At 47.9% G+C, this 16,490-nt stretch overlaps 1 protein-coding gene across 2 annotated transcripts in view; it reads right to left on the minus strand.

The window, feature by feature from the left end:
• Positions 1-14,032: 14,032 nt before the first annotated feature.
• The window catches only part of LOC137626452 (serine/threonine-protein kinase PLK1-like), a 38,927-nt gene continuing 36,469 nt past the window's right edge, over positions 14,033-16,490 (minus strand). For both annotated transcript variants that reach the window (XM_068357452.1, XM_068357451.1), the window contains exon 11: positions 14,033-16,060. In XM_068357452.1, coding sequence (XP_068213553.1) covers positions 15,920-16,060 — 141 coding nt within the window. In that variant the 3' untranslated portion in view covers positions 14,033-15,919. The remainder of the gene's footprint in view (positions 16,061-16,490) is intronic.

Below are 16,490 nucleotides of genomic sequence, written 5' to 3' on the forward strand. Positions count from 1 at the left end.
TTTGGTCTAGGAGAAGAATGAACTGGAAGACTCACGTAAGCCTCAAAGTCCCTACGAGGAGACTGGTAGGTATCTATAGAAGAACTGATATCTGCAAGGATATGTATCAGAATGAATGGTCATTATGAAAAATGAGTTGCACACAGTTCATCCATTCTACCCTTGTCTTGGAGGATGGGGAGATAGAGATATTTCAATACAAAACTATCTGTAGAGTTATTTGGTCGTGAGGCTCGCCTGCATCTATCGTCCAATCTACCATATAATGGAGTGACTGCTTAACCCCAAAAGGAGAAAAGGAAATGGAGAATGGCCAGATATTCTACCTCTCCTAGACTTATGTTGCAAGTGCTATCTTGGACGAGATGCTATTTGTCCCGTGAGGGAGCTAGGTACGCAACACTACTTGTCGAGTAGCTACCACAGGACCGAGGATAAGATTGTCCAGGGACCCGAGTTAATTCCTATTGAAAATGGGCAGCAAAGGTTGTCTACCTTACCAGACTCCTACTTTCAGGACGAGTGCCACTGACAGGCTCTTCCTGAAGATTAGGGTAGTTCTGACGAGATATAACTTGAAATGGGATGACACTTCCAGAATCTTGTTGGATCAGCATGATTGAAGGTTTACTAATCAGTAGAGGCAATGTTTATGGACATCTTCATGTGGACCCTTTCAGCGTGGGAGACTTTGATGCTCTACGAAGGAACAGAGATCTCTAAGAAGCCTCGCTGTGTTCTCACAGGACAGGGGTTGAGTCATCCAGCATCTAGCATGTAAGAAAGAGACAGAGAACATGAGATTGGAGTTGTGCTAGGCTAGAAGCTGAGGATGACCCGTGACATACAAAATGCTTCGCGGTGACCATTGAAATGCCCAGGCCGAAGTTTGTAAGTAGCCTAAGGGTAGAATCCTATATGATGTCCAGTCAAGGGTAGATGAGGGATCGCTTGAGACACCCACGGAATCGAGCAACATCCAAAAGACTCAAGTTACTTAAGAGGGAAAACAATTCAAAGGTACTCCAGAACATAATAGTAATAATAATTGTAACGGGCCGAGAGAAGGTTGTGAACTCAAAGGCAGTGTGAAAGCAACTGAGTTCACAACCTTCTCTCGGCCCGTTACATTGGTGACCCCGGAAGTCGACTCGCTCCCACCGCCTTCCACCCCTAACCGTGTGTCACACGATCGTACATAGTTCATTTTGTGCTTTTATCTTCGCTGGGGAAGAAGTCCGAGATCTAGTTAAAAGGCTGTGTAACAGCCTTTTACCGCAAAGACTGAGTGAAGCTTCCTCATCAAAGAAAGATAATGTCACTAACAGTAGGGAAACAGCTCTACCGGTACTTGAGTGGAGTAGCATCAGCAAATCCAGATGCCACCCGGTGTGTGGCAATTTGGAACCGTTAAGGTAAACTGTAACCGTCCACAAACTGTTGACTAACTGCTGACGTCCCTGGAACTGGAGAGCAGTTTACTGGAAGATGTTCTAGAACTAGGAAACAGTATACTGGAAATTCTGGATCATTCAGGAACAAGTTCTTTGATGGCAGTACCCAATATACAGGTACATGAAGATTTTTCATGACGCATCAAGTGAAGTCACTGATGATACTAAGAGCCTCTGGTGATTGAGCATGTCTGGTAAAACATTTGTCCTGTTGGAATGGACCTTGCGAATAGCTCTACCATGTTGTCGCCTACCCAGGTGCGTATCTACTTGCCTAATTGCAAAGGCCATGAGAAACACTACCTCATTGCTTGTACACTTTAAGTCACGAAGGTGTAATTGTTCCTCAATGCTACTGAGTGACTTATCAAATACCCCTGTTGAGGAGATAGCTATAGTGTTGCTTTGACTTACAGAAAGTTGAAAAGCAGATGTTTTAGTGCTGTGAGTCACTTCCCTGAAGTGTACCTGTGTCCATCCTCCTTGGGTTAGTTTTTGAACAGCTGCATCCCTAGATGTAGGGTTCGAGTGAACCTCCCCTGGAAGGGTTTATTGTCAACCAGCCATATTCTACTGGAGCCAGATGGAAGGGAAATCACTGGCTGCTTAGCAGTGATGCTTCCAACAATCGTTGAACAATCTCTGGTGTACGAGTTTGTACAGCGGAGGGAAACTGGAACAAGGTGTAGAAATCGAGTGGCACTCGGGCTCGTCGAGTTCACATGTGGATGATATATTGCATGTGGTGATCTCAAGGTTCTAAATGATTGTTTCGTCGAGAAAGTGGAAGACTAGAATACCGATCGACTTTCATGTGCTCGTGAGGAAGATTTTCATTGCTCAGGGGAACGAGATCAGAGGTCTTGATACCTCTAGCAGTCTAACTAGGAGTAGCCTTTTTAGTTTGTATGAGTGATGGCTTCCTTGAACGTCCATGGCACGAGAGCAAAGCTGTGCATCCTGACCAATAGCACTCCTACCTGGTCTCTTAAGTTGGGGCATGTATCCCTGTATGTACCTCATATCTTAGCACTTTCTAAAGCCCTGTCCACACGGTCGAGCATGCCCGATGGGAAAACAGTGATACCATGCCAGTACCAGTTCCCATCACTTATTCTCTTCCGTCCCTGGTTTCGTGGGAGGAATGGTGCTGTACTAACCCAACCCCTTAAGCCCTGTCCACACGATCCAACATGCCCGACGGGCAAACAGTGATACCAGGCCACAATAGTTAGTGAAAATGAGGGTTGATGACGTCAGAAGTGGGGAAACTAAAGGCAGGGATATGGCAACACCGTATGATGCCACATCCCTGTCTGTGGTTTTCCCGCTTCTGACGTCATTAACCCTCATTCTTACTAACTATCGTGGTCTGGTATCACTGTTTGCCCGTCGGGCATGCTCGACCGTGTGGACAGGGCTTAAGGGGTTGGGTTAGTACAGCACCATTCCTCCCACGAAAACAGGGACGGAAGAGAATAAGTGATGGGAACTCAGGTGCTTTGGTGACTCCTTCCATAGTAAGCATCACATCTGAAGATTCAGCTCTTGTCTGGAATTCTGCTACAGGCAAAGGAGAAGCAGCGATTACAGACATATCTCCCGCGAAAGAGAGCTCGTTCACGAAGGGGGATGGAAGGATGGTGCCCTCCCATCCTGACCAGCTTTGTACGCTCAGTTTGTAAGAGTTGCATGAACCGTTTCTTTTGGATACGGGAGCAATACTGCAATCTCTCAATAAGGGAGGTTCTAGTACTGCACTCTCTCCCACGGGGAGAGAAACGGCAGGAGTCACCCGCCAGTTACTACTAAATCTACCTTTTTAAAAGTTTAAAACGGCAATTACAGCTTTAATGAAATCATGCTCCTATTAAACATATAAGGTTTGTATTACGTGCAGGAACAAACTATTATTATCACTATTATAAATCATGTACAGTAATAAATTCTATCCCCTTCAACACCTTAACAGTTTCCTTATTTCCATTCCTCACTGGGCTATTTTTTCCTTGTTGGAACCCTTGGGCTTATAGCATCATTCTTTTCCAACTAGGGTTGTAGCTTAGCTAGTTGCAACGATAATAGTAATACAGTATTCTTGAGATAGATGATGATAGTTATACTAACATTACTAAAATGACAAATTCGAAGATAATTTGTATTTTTCCTAACCATACAAACCTTAGCTATTTACAAAGGGTTATTACTTTTAGCGTAGCTGAAATGGCGAGCCATTAGAATTTAACGAGGGTGTATTACCCCCGCGCTAGTTAGCGGGGGGGTAGGGGAGTGGTAGCTAGCTACCCCTCCTCCCCCTCACACACAGGTGAATACTCACTTTCACTTAGAGGTAGGACTTGTCTTGGGGGACAGGGCTGGCGGGCAAATATGTGTAAATAGCTAAGGTTTGTATGGTTAGGAAAAATACAAATTATCTTCGAATTTGTCATTTGTTCCGTAACCGAAATACAAACCACGCTATTTACAAAGGGTGACTTATCCCTTAGGAAGGGTGGAAAGTCCCCAGCCATACTGGCTTTGGCTTTACCCGGGGACTCAGAATCCGAGTGAGTCGCACTCGAGAAAAGGAGTCCCTGCACCTCACAAGTTCCTTGCACCGCAAGGAACCATGTGGCCTACGTAAGCTTGTGTGTGAAGGAAGAAGTGTGACCCGTCCTAGGCAGTTGACCTGGAGTTCCAGAAGGAACTCTGGGTTAGGACGTTCCCAATACCACCTCGTCAGGGTATGGGGGACGCGACAGTATTGACTCAATACTCGGAACACAAGGAAGCATGGTTTACCTGCAGAGGTTCGAGGTCAGCTATGCAGAGACCAGGATGCTGCTTCCCCGTAGAGGGGATGATGAAGAAAGAAGTAAGGGCCAGACATACTTCTTTCGTTCATGCAGACTAAAACCTGATAACAATGCCCTCAACCTTCTGCTACCTGTCCAAAAAGGAGCCTGAGGTTAGACCAGCTGTTGTGTAGCCACCACAGAGCGATAGAAAACGTATCGAGACTCCTGTGGGTCACGCCCTGCAGGAAGCGGGCTGCGAAGGTCATCAGACGCTTCCAGACTCCAGCTTGTAGCACCTGCGTCACAGAGTAGTATTACTCGAAGGCGAGGGACGTTGCGATGTATCCAACATCGTGCTGTAGGGCGACGTGACGGGGGAGGGTCTGAAGACAGGTCGAGATGAATGTCCTTGAGTCCGGGCTGAAGAGGTATACTGGTGACTCTCCCCCCATGTCCTCCTTGTGTTCCCAAATCGGCTGCAACTGAGGCCAAACTGCAGCTGTTCCCAGCGCTAACCTCTCGATTCCTGTACTGGCAAGAAAGAGAAGGTCTTGGGACATCAGACACAGAATGGAGACTCAAAATCTTGAATGAATCGGACCGAAGGGTCGGGACCCTCAGATTCTGAGTCTAGCCAACAACTCAGGAGCGAGCCTGAATGTTGCCTTCCCCTCTTCCTTAGAAAGGGGGGGGGAGTAGTAAGAGACCAAGAAGATTGCTTACACACTGGCCGTGGCCAGAGTGAGCAGAAGACCCAAGGCGGAATACAATCCGAGGCCTGTCATAAAAGGGTCTTGAGAAGATCTCTTAAAGGACTAAAAGTCCGAGCCATGCTCCAAGTTGGAGGTCTTCCTCCGACTAGGGCAGGGACGATCGTAGCTTCGCATGAGCGAGGATAGATCCAGCGGGCAGGAAAAAGTTATTCCTTTAAGCCTGAAGGTCAGGGAAAGGCTGAGCGACAGGCTTCATTGCCAAGAGCGGAAAGGAGTTTCCTCCCGCCGAAAGGCAATAAGACCGTTATTGCTGGAGAAGAGGCCTCACGGGAAGAGGTATATCTCCCACGGCACCAACCACCTTAGACTCTTCACTTTGCCTGGGAGACCCCTGTGGATGACTATCGCAGATGACGCGACCTCCGTACCGCGACTGTAGCGGGTTGTCTCTTCTAGAGGAGGAAGCGTAGTGTCTCCAGGCATGAAGCCGAAGCGACGTCCCGGTTCGGGAGAGATGTCGCAGTGTGGTTGCTTGAGTAGTCTGCGCCGTGGGAGAAGCTCTCCCGGGAGTTCCGTCAGGGGAAGCAGAGGGTCCAGAAACCGTTCTGCGCATAGTCCCAGTGGAGCTCTCCCATTGAAAGGTTGACAGACAACCTGGTTTTGTTGAGACCCATTGTCCGCAGACAAAAAGGAGGGAAGACGCAGGCGTCGAAGTTGTCCCACCATCACCGGAATGCATCTTGCCAGAGTCTCGGGGTCTGAGACTGGGGGGAAAACTAGCGGAAGCTTGAGGTTCCAAGCTGTCGCGATCAGGTCCCCCAGACCAGCACTTGCTGGTTACCCAAGGTCAAAGACCCTTAGGTACACTCTCTCTATGAGGCTCTGCTCGGATAGTCTGAGAGAAACATTCCCCTGCCTGGAATGAGAGAGCCGATGGTGGAATTGAGAGAATCTCAATCATCCCGGTATCTCTACTGCAAGATGTGAAGGTGTGAAAATGCGTCCCCTGCTGGTTAGCATGAAGTCGACACGCAACGGGGCGACTTGGCAGGAGCGGTAGGATCTGAAGAGGGGCCAGACTAAGGCCCTTAAGCCTGCCTGAATGATGGAGAGGTATCCTTCAGGTCTTGACCATAGGCCTGGACCGGAACATGCCCCCCCCCCCTTTCCTTTGACGAGTCCGAGAACCGCATCAAGAATGTGGGGAAAGGACGAGAATATCCACTACCATCAAGAGGCTCCATAGGTCAACACCCATTGCAGGTTTAATAGTTCCGCTGGTCCCATAGGGCCAGGGAGTCCGGTTAAACATTGCCTGAAGACACCGGAACTTGGATCGCCCCACATGGAACTTATCCTGAGGCGACCGTTCGGACTATAAACGGGTCAATGAGGAAAGAAGAACTAGGAAACGTTCCAAGGTAGGGCTGAAAACTCTGCTTGACTGAGAACAGGTACTGCGACTCTCCTCAGTCTTGCCACAGTCAACCGAAAGGAAGGCTCGGAGGATGTGGTAACAGAATCTGGCGTCCCCAGGTGGTCACCCATCCAAGTACCGACGTTGCTTAACCTCGCTGGACGGACGAGAAGCGGGGTTTCCAACGTGGTAAGGCGGTTGACTCAATATCGTGGCCAGATACTCCAGATGTTGAGGCAGAGGAAGAGAAGGCTCCAAGCAAAATACCATGAGCCCACACTCATGGTCAGCATTCGGAAGCTTTTCCCGGCGCTGAAGAAGGTCGAAACCCGAGCCTACCGGAGTTGACCAGCCCTCCAAACAGCAGAGGAGGCGGAAGTCTGCACCTGAGCGGCCAAGAGGAAGGCAGGGAGAGTTCTCTGGGGAAACAAACCTGCTATGCCACGGCGGGATAGCCACACTGCATCATAAGCAGGAATACTTGCAGTTTAGGCTGAATTCGACGAGCACCCTGGAAGATGGATGGAATGGAAACTGAAAGTACCCGTCCTTCCGATCCAGGGTTAAAGGAGTCCTGTCGCCTCGTTACCAGTCTGATCGATTCTGCTGGTCTACGCTGGCCAAAGTTTGTTCGACAAACTTGATCAGGGCTGAGAGGTCGACTATGGACATCCCCTCTCAGATCCTTCCTTACAAGAAAGGATCGACTGAGGGGGCCGGGGGTGAAGCCGTCGATGATCCTAAGGAAGACCTTCGCCTAAGGTATGGATCATTCTGCCCAACCGGGCAACTCTGCTGATGCTATGGCATAGAGGTTCAGAGACACTGAATTCGCTGACAGAGACGGCAGGCGCGATATCCTTGGCTACTCACAGAGATTGTGCGGGAATGGGCATCGGGAAGCTGTCATTCGGATGAGTAACCTTAAGCATCCTCCCAGCGAAAAAACCTGCAATCCTAGAGTTCGTGAACTCCTTTTAGGACTATGCCCCCCCGGGGGAGTCTCCCGTGCCATCTGTTCCTGACAGGAGGAAACTGCAATTGGACACCTTGTCCCAGTTGTCGTAGCCGATAACTTAGGCCGACGTGGTTGAAAGAAAAGGGAGCTGGAGCCCTGCAGAGTCTGGAAGAAAGCGCCTTGGAGGAGTGAAACCGGAAGTCGATTTACTCCGCACAGCAGATGTTTAAGTCTCTGTCCTTGGGCAAAGACAAAACTCTTCTCAAGGATGGAAGGGTGTCTGAGGTCGTTGACCTCCACAGATGAGACACCCGAAGGAAGCCTTCAGTCAGTGCGTCCAGATGGTACAACATCGAGCTTGTCCGCAAGTAGATACTTAACGACGAAAGGCCAAGGTGCCTGAGCTCGAGAGGAGGAAAGTACCCTTGATCTTCCTGTAGCTTCCTTGAACCAAACCTCGGGCCGTAACCGAGGAGGGATAGAACCTGGTAAGCTCCCAGAGGAAGAGGTAAGCAGTCACCCCTTGTCCGATGGAGAAATCTTCAACGGAAAGCCCCCCCGCCAAAAATCCTTCCAGGGCGGGAGAAGGAGAGAGTACTCGTGCAGGAGAGGGGACCCTCGAGACCGACCTCTTGGGAACCAACTTCGCCCTGGGGGAAGTCACCACGAAGTCCACTCCTCTCTTTCTCTTCAGCGTAGGAGAGACAGCCGCTGGTTTGTTACCCTGGCCGGTGAGTGCTGGTTTCATAACCCTCCTTAACGCCCGTGCCAGCGGATCAAACCATGTCTGCTGCTCCAAGGACACAGAGTCCGAAATCCTCGCTAAGGTGAAAGGGATCGGGCGATCCTTTGGAGAGGACACGACGGTTCCTGCCTGAAAAGAAGGTGGGAAGAATGCTGTACTGACCTGTCTTCGTCCTGCACTACCAACCTGTGCTTGGATGGAGGTGATCCCGAGTGCCGCCTAGGAGCACGCGTCCCTGCTGCTACCACCGGCTGTGGAATTCGCCGCGAACTATGGTCGCGCGAGGGCGAACGGTCGCGCAAAGGCGAATGGTCGCGCGGGCGCACAGGCGAGTGGTCGCGCAGGCGAGCGGTCGCGAGGGCGCGCAGGCGAGCGATCGCGCGCAGGCGAGCGATCGCGCGGGCGCGCAGGCGAATGGGCGTGACGGCGAGGGATCGTGCTGCCGCGTAGGTGAAGAAGATCGCTGGCGGTAAGCGATGGCGAGCAGCATGTGTAGGTGAATGATCGCGTGATAGGGTGCGATGGTGATCAGCATCCGCAAGAGGGCGAGCGTTCAGGGTTGTGCGATGAGGAGCAGCATGCGTAAGCGGGCAATCGTTCAGGGTTGTGCGATGGCGAGCAGCATGCGCAGGTGAATGATCAGCATCTGCAGGAGGGCGATCGTTCAGGGTTGTGCGATGAGGAGCAGCATGCGTAAGCGGGCAATCGTTCAGGGTTGTGCGATGGCGAGCAGCATGCGCAGGTGAATGATCGCGTGAAAGGGTGCGATGGTGATCAGCATCTGCAGGAGGGCGATCGTTCAGGGTTGTGCGATGAGGAGCAGCATGCGTAAGCGGGCAATCGTTCAGGGTTGTGCGATGGCGAGCAGCATGCGCAGGTGAATGATCGCGTGAAAGGGTGCGATGGTGATCAGCATCCGCAAGAGGGCGATCGTTCAGGGTTGTGCGATGAGGAGCAGCATGCGTAAGCGGGCAATCGTTCAGGGTTGTGCGATGGCGATCAGCATCCGCAGTTGAGGGTCGCGCGATGGCGATCAGCATCCGCAGTTGAGGGTCGCGCGATGGCGATCAGCATCCGCAGTTGAGGGTCGCGCGATGGCGATCAGCATCCGCAGTTGAGGGTCGCGCGATGGCGATCAGCATCCGCAGTTGAGGGTCGCGCGATGGCGATCAGCATCCGCAGTTGAGGGTCGCGCGATGGCGATCAGCATCCGCAGTTGAGGGTCGCGCGATGGCGATCAGCATCCGCAGTTGAGGGTCGCGCGATGGCGATCAGCATCCGCAGTTGAGGGTCGCGCGATGGCGATCAGCATCCGCAGTTGAGGGTCGCGCGATGGCGATCAGCATCCGCAGTTGGGGGTCGCGCGATGGCGATCAGCATCCGCAGTTGAGGGTCGCGCGATGGCGATCAGCATCCGCAGTTGGGGGTCGCGCGATGGCGATCAGCATCCGCAGTTGGGGGTCGCGCGATGGCGATCAGCATCCGCAGTTGGGGGTCGCGCGATGGCGATCAGCATCTGCAGTTGAGGGTCGCGCGATGGCGATCAGCATCCGCAGTTGAGCTAGTAGCTGGCGAACCAAGTTCCTTCAGAAGTGTTGGAGAACGTTGGCGTGCCAGCTGTAACACACGTGGGCGATCCGGAGATCGCTGGCGAGCTGATGATCGCTGACGAGCTGACGATCGCTGGCGAGCTGATGATCGCTGACGAGCTGATGATCGCTGACGAGCTGATGATCGCTGACGAGCAGAAGGCTACGCGTGGAAGCCTGCGCAAAGAAGAGTCCTTGACCCCGACCTGAACCGAAGTTCTAGATCGCGAGGGCGAACGTGGGCGCACAGGGCACGTAACAGGAACCGCAGGGAAGATCATCTTGAAAGCGCTGACGAACAGGGAGCGCTGACGAACAGAAGGGCGCGCAGGGAAACCCTGACATGCAAGGGAAGAACCCCCGTGGGGGCAACCCTTTGCCCCGAAGGGATCGTTGTCCGCCGGGAGACTGAAGTCCGTCGGAAGACCGCTGTCCGTCGGGAAGACCGTTGTCCGTCGGGAAGACCGTTGCCCGTCGGGAGACGAGATTAGACTGCTGTCCATCTGCACCAAGACGGAAGATCGAGAAAAAGAAGTTGTAGGCTGCAAACGGAGATTCAAAAAGGCGCCTCAAGCACCCTTATAGGGAGATGAGAGGCCCTTACGACGAGGCGGACGGAGGGCCTTACGGCGAGGGAGGCCAACAGCAACAGCAACAGAAGAAACCTCCGAAGAGGAGTCTCTATGAGTGTACTCTCTCGCGAACGACAGAGAAACACTTCGTGGAAGAGACTGGTCAGCCAGTGACCTAAAAGGGGCAATCCTCCGAAGAGGAGCCCCTGCAGTTGCCCAGCCCCTTGAGCGAAACTGCAGGTGCGACCGCTCAGCACCAAGAGCATAGTCGCACGAAAAAAAGGCAAGAGAAGAACCCCCCAAAAGAGGAAAAGCTCAAGCCTGGACAGGAAAAAAAACTTCCCTCGGAAGGAAAGTTATCCGCCCAAGGAGGCAAGCCTCCTGACTGTTCTAAAATGAACTGGAGAGCTGTCCGTCGACACGGGAGTACTACCAGTAGGAGGAGACACGCCCCTGACGACAATACAAGGGGGGAGGCAGCAACAGCCGAATCCCCAGGACTCAACCAGACAGCTCACACCGTTGCTATATTACAGAAACGAACTAGATCGGTAACTGTAAAAAAATAAAACAAATAATATTAGTACACATTCATTCCCCCGGGAAGGCTCCGAAGAGGAATCCCGAGGAAAAGGAACAAGAATTACACAACAGGCACGTGCCCTCACAACCACTTACACTCGCGGAAGGAGAGCTGTAACCAAAACAGAATTATAACAATTATAATTATGTAACTATGTAATTATGTAATTTAAAAAAAGAATGAATACTAAAGAAAAAAACGAAAACCCCGAAAGGAATCGTTCTACAAGCTGAAAAATTAACAACTACAATTAGATTCATAAACTAATTGAGACAAAATGTACGGCGTAGGAACCCCACCCACACGGGAAGGAAGCTACAAGGGCGTAGTAAAACATAGTAAAAGGGTGAACGACCTCAAGAGAGAGAGAGAGAGAAAGACCGAAGTCAAACTCGATCGCAACCCATAAAATTAGGCCGTGGTGGCCTAACTGCCGAGGCCTCCACGTAGATATCGTACACTACACACACACATCTGAAAAGGAAACTTACTTATTTCTATACTCAAATATATATACAAACATGAAAACATGTTTACATATATATTGAGTAAAAGAAAAGTAAGCGATTAAGTAAAGACAAAACAGACAATGGCTGCCAAGCGAGGACCAAGACAGACGTCTGTCACAGTCCGAGCCAAAAGTGAAAGTGAGTATTCACCTGTGTGTGAGGGGGAGGAGGGGTAGCTAGCTACCACTCCCCTACCCCCCCGTTAACTAGCGCGGGGGTAATACACCCTCGTTAAATTCTAATGGCTCGCCATTTCAGCTACGCTAAAAGTAATAACCCTTTGTAAATAGCGTGGTTTGTATTTCGGTTACGGAACAAATAAGATAAAACATTGTTTAGTGTTTGCTGAAATTTCAAGTTGCAAAAAAAAAATACAAAGTTTACCCAAGTATCAACGTAATATGAGCAAATTATTTGCTTGTTAAAAATGTGGGCCATAACCTATCAGGAAACTGCCAGCCTAACGTAACATATTCTAAGGGTGTTCAGAAAGTACTGTACTTTCCATTCCTAACTATTATCAATCACAGTGACCTAATGCATCACTCATAACACACCCCAGAGTTCACCGACGAAATGTATAGGTTAAACTGTATGTTCTCACGTCTTTCATAGTTTTGGTATTCTTGATAGCTTTTACCTATGACAATTCTTTTCTTGATTATAAAAACAGAGAAGATATCTTAAAATGTCAACAAGATTCATGGCACACAGTAGGAAGATCGTATTAGGAATTAGGCAAAAAAAATAAAAATAAAAACCGAGAAGTATCTGACCATCACGGCTCTGATATATACGGTAGACCCAAAACATGTCTTCCTCAATGCCACATCACTTAGGGATACTCATGCACTCTTATCTTCCTTTAGTTTTTATAGTTTATATATCTATCTATCTACCAAGGCACTTCCCCAATTATGGGGGGTAGCCAACATTAAGACAAGGGAACAAAAGGGGACCTTTCCTCTATCCGCACCTCCCAGCCTGATGAGGGATTCAGCTGAGTTTGGCTGGTACTGCTAGGGTGCCACAGCCCACCCACCCCCGTTATCCACCACAGATGAAGCTTCACACGCTGAATCCCCTACTGCTGCTACCTCCGCGGCCACCAAGGCGAACGGAGGAAGCAGCAGGGCCTACCAGAACTGAGCCACAATCGCTCGCCATTCATTCCTATTTCTAGCACGCTCTCTTGCCTCTCTCACATCTATCTTCCTATCACCCAGAGCTTCCTTCACTCCATCCATCCACCCAAACCTTGGCCTTCCTCTTGTACTTCTCCCATCAACTCTTCCATTCATCACCTTCTTAAGCACACAGCCATTTTCCATTCTCTCAACATGGCCAAACCACCTCAACACATTCATATCCACTCTAGTTGCTAACTCATTTCTTACACCCGTTCTCACCCTCACTACTTTGTTCCTAACCCTTTCTAAAAGTGATACACCAGCCATACTCCTCAGACAGTTCATCTCAAACATTCAATTTGTCTCTGTCACTCCCACTTCCCTCTACTCTGATCCATACATCACAGTTGGTACAATCACTTTCTCATACAGATCTCTCTTTACATTCCTGCCTAACCCTCTATTCTTTACCAATCCCTTCACTGCCCCCAACATTTTGCATCCTTCATTCACTCTCTGATGTACATCTGCTTCCACTCCACCATTTGCTGCAACAACAGACCCCAAGTACTTAAACTGATCTACTTCAAGTAACTCTCCATTCAATATGACATTCAACCTCGCTCCACCCTCCCTTCTCATGCATCTCTCAACCTTACTCTTACCCACATTAACTCTCAACTTTCTTCTCTCACATACCCTTCCAAACTGTCACTAATTGACGAAGCTTCTCTTCAGAGTATACAACCAGTACAGTATCCTCCGCAAACAACTGATTTACCTCCCATTCATGATCACTCTCGTCTATCAGTTTCAATCCTCGACCAAGCACTCGAGCATTCACCTCTCTCACCACTCCATCAACAAACAAATTGAACAACCATGGCAACATCGCACATCCTTGTCTCGGCCCCACTCTCACCCCATTTCCTATTCCGACACATGCTTTACTACCTATATAAAAACTCTTCACTGCTTGCAACAACCTTCCACCAATTCCATTTAACATCACATTCCACATCGCTTCCCTATCAACTCTGTCATACGCTTTCTCTAGATCCATAAACGCAACATACACCACCAGCCTTTTGATAAATATTTCTCGCATTATTTGTCTAACTGTAAAAATCAGATTCATACATCCCCTATCCTTTTCTAAAATCACCCTGCACTTTAAAGATGGCATTCTCTGTTTTATGCTTAATCCTATTAATAAGTACTCTACCATACACTTTTCTGGCACTCAAACTATGAATGATCTATTTTATTGTTACCGTTTTTTAAATAATTTATTTTAGTTTATTATTTCTACTAGTATTTCCTTTCCTTACTGGGCTATATTTTCCTATTGGAGCCCTTGGGTTTATAGCATCCTGCTTTTCCAACTAGGATTGTAGCTTAGCTAGTAATAATAATGCTATCTAATTTCGAGGTACAATGTCTCCGAAGTGGTAGAATACGTACAAGTCATTTCATATTTTCTAACTAATATTACAGACTCGGCAACGTTTCACTTTTTACTCAAGTAAAACTACTTACATCCCGATTGAAAAAAACGACAACAAAAATTTTTAAACGTTTATTGTTATATTCACTAGACTAAAATTAACCTAAATATTTGGGCAAACCTTTTAGTATTAAAAATATTCCTTCTAAATATAGTTATTTCCTGCTTATCACAAGAAAGTAGTGATACCTTCAATACCCTACATTATTAATAAAAAAAAAAAGATATTAAAGTTCCAAAAATTATATATTATAACAACATATTATGGACAAAGGCACTTTCATCTATAAATATGCAAACTGGGTCAAGATGTTAAAACAAAATATTTCATTACGTTAGCCCGGTTTTTAAAAACCTTTATATAAATCTCGTGGGTTTAGCAGTCTTAAGACTTCCCGAGATAAAATCTCGTGGGTTTAGCAGTCTTAAGACTTCCCGAGATAAAATCTCGTGGGTTTAGCAGTCTTAAGACTTCCCGAGATAAAATCTCGTGGGTTTAGCAGTCTTAAGACTTCCCGAGATAAAATCTCGTGGGTTTAGCAGTCTTAAGACTTCCCGAGACATCATCTTGAAGTCACGATGAGCAAGATTACAGATTACCTGACATGGTTCAGTTCCCTCCCCCCTCTTAAAAAACACAGAAGACAGCCACATCCAGGGTCCTCAAACGAAAGACTCGATGTCCCGCCGCTTCGAACCGCGCGCGGCGGTCTCTCCCCCGCACGGCCGGAAGCGGCCTCCTAGGATAAAAACACTGCTACCTCTTACTGGCATGAAGTGGCAAGGGTGCACCTAAACTATTCAAAACAGAAACATGAGACATTTCTATCAACCTTGTAACAAAAACTTAAAAAATTTCTTCTTACGCATAATGGTGAAGTTATGGGGCACAACAAATGGCTTGCTTATATGGACAATCATTAACCATTTCATGTATTATGTTATGCTATAAATAGTGAAAATCATATGGAAACTAAAATACAATTAAAAAAAAAACAACAAAACACATTTTTACCTTCATTGGCTTAAATGGGAATGAAGATTTAATCTAGATTTACTAAAGAATACATTTAAATGTTAGGAAAAATACATATATCTTCTAGTGCAATTCAACAGCGTCTCTCGGACGAACGCGGGGGACGCGGCGAGCTGGCAAAAATGACTTACGCCACAAACACCGTGGCAAAGTGGCTCTGGCTTTACCAGTCGCCACATGGCAATGACTTATCTTAGTTAATAAAAATGGCCATGATGAATTATATGCTCCACAATATACATTTTCAATAACTAACAGAATGTACAGATGAATCACTCCCCAGGTAAGGTCAATTTCGTACTGTTCAGTTCTCTCGACTCTTACCAATACCAAAATGATCCTATTCAGGTACAGTATTATATAATATCCCTACAAAGGAAGACCGGTTTTAAAAAGACTAGCGACAAGACTGGCATCATCTCTAGCCATACTATAGGGAGTAGCATCACCTCATTTAGTTACGACATTAAGAAAAGTATTGTGGTTAGGCGACCAGTAGTTCTAATATAAAAAAGGGCTAACGTTACTTTATATACAATTAAGCTCAAATGTCAAGTGATAATTCAAAGTACGAAAATACTGTATTATAGTCGAGTGAGCGGAGAGTTCGAAGAGTTGATGTGAATGTGGAAGCTCAGAAAATCGCGCACGAACGCGTATAAATGGTCCGACGTACAAACTATGATCCGACTAGTAACGCAAGTGGCAAAGCTTGAAGAGAACTAGTCTTGGTGTCGTAGGGAACAGCTAGTCCAGTTGCCAAGTCTATTTTTAAATGAATGTAAAGCACTGGGTGGAGTGATGAATAAAGAGAGGAATGCACTAGTGGCCCCAAAGGGACGTAACCTACACACACCCACAGGATAATATAGTATACAATATTTAATTAGAAGTGACTAAAACAAGACTTATGAAGTCGTAGCTTGTGAGTTTTGGGACGTTGTTGACGAGGTTGTACTCTTCATGGAGGAGGTCTTGATGCACATAAGCTTCTGGATCATGCAACGAGCGTAGCGTAATCTGTTGGCCAGTTCTGGCTTGCATCCGTACTGAAAAGCAAACGATCATTTAGTGTATAAAAAAGGGATTTTGACGAAGGAAAAATATTTCTGGGCGAGGGACCTGTGTCGCCCAGTAAAATGCTCCTTAAAGCACCATTTCTAGGTATAAATACTGCTAAATATACCAGCGAAAAAAGTGGCATGGAATACCAGGAATATACCCAGCTCGCTCACCCTTATAGGGTGACGGTATAAAAACTGGGGTGTGTGAAACCACTACCAGAGGTCCATTTCCAATTAGACTTCCCCCTCCTCAACATGCCCCGTTACTACGAGGTGTCGTGCTCTACAGCTACTGCCCCTCTCCCCCCCACACCACTACCACTACCTATCCTTCTCCCAGCATTCCTTCTAAGCATCCATAAAAATACATCTCGTTGCAAGAAGTGTAACCGATCTTAAAATACTATACTCTCTT

Source organism: Palaemon carinicauda, chromosome 34, assembly GCF_036898095.1.
Source record: "Palaemon carinicauda isolate YSFRI2023 chromosome 34, ASM3689809v2, whole genome shotgun sequence".
NCBI classification, from domain to species: domain Eukaryota; kingdom Metazoa; phylum Arthropoda; class Malacostraca; order Decapoda; family Palaemonidae; genus Palaemon; species Palaemon carinicauda.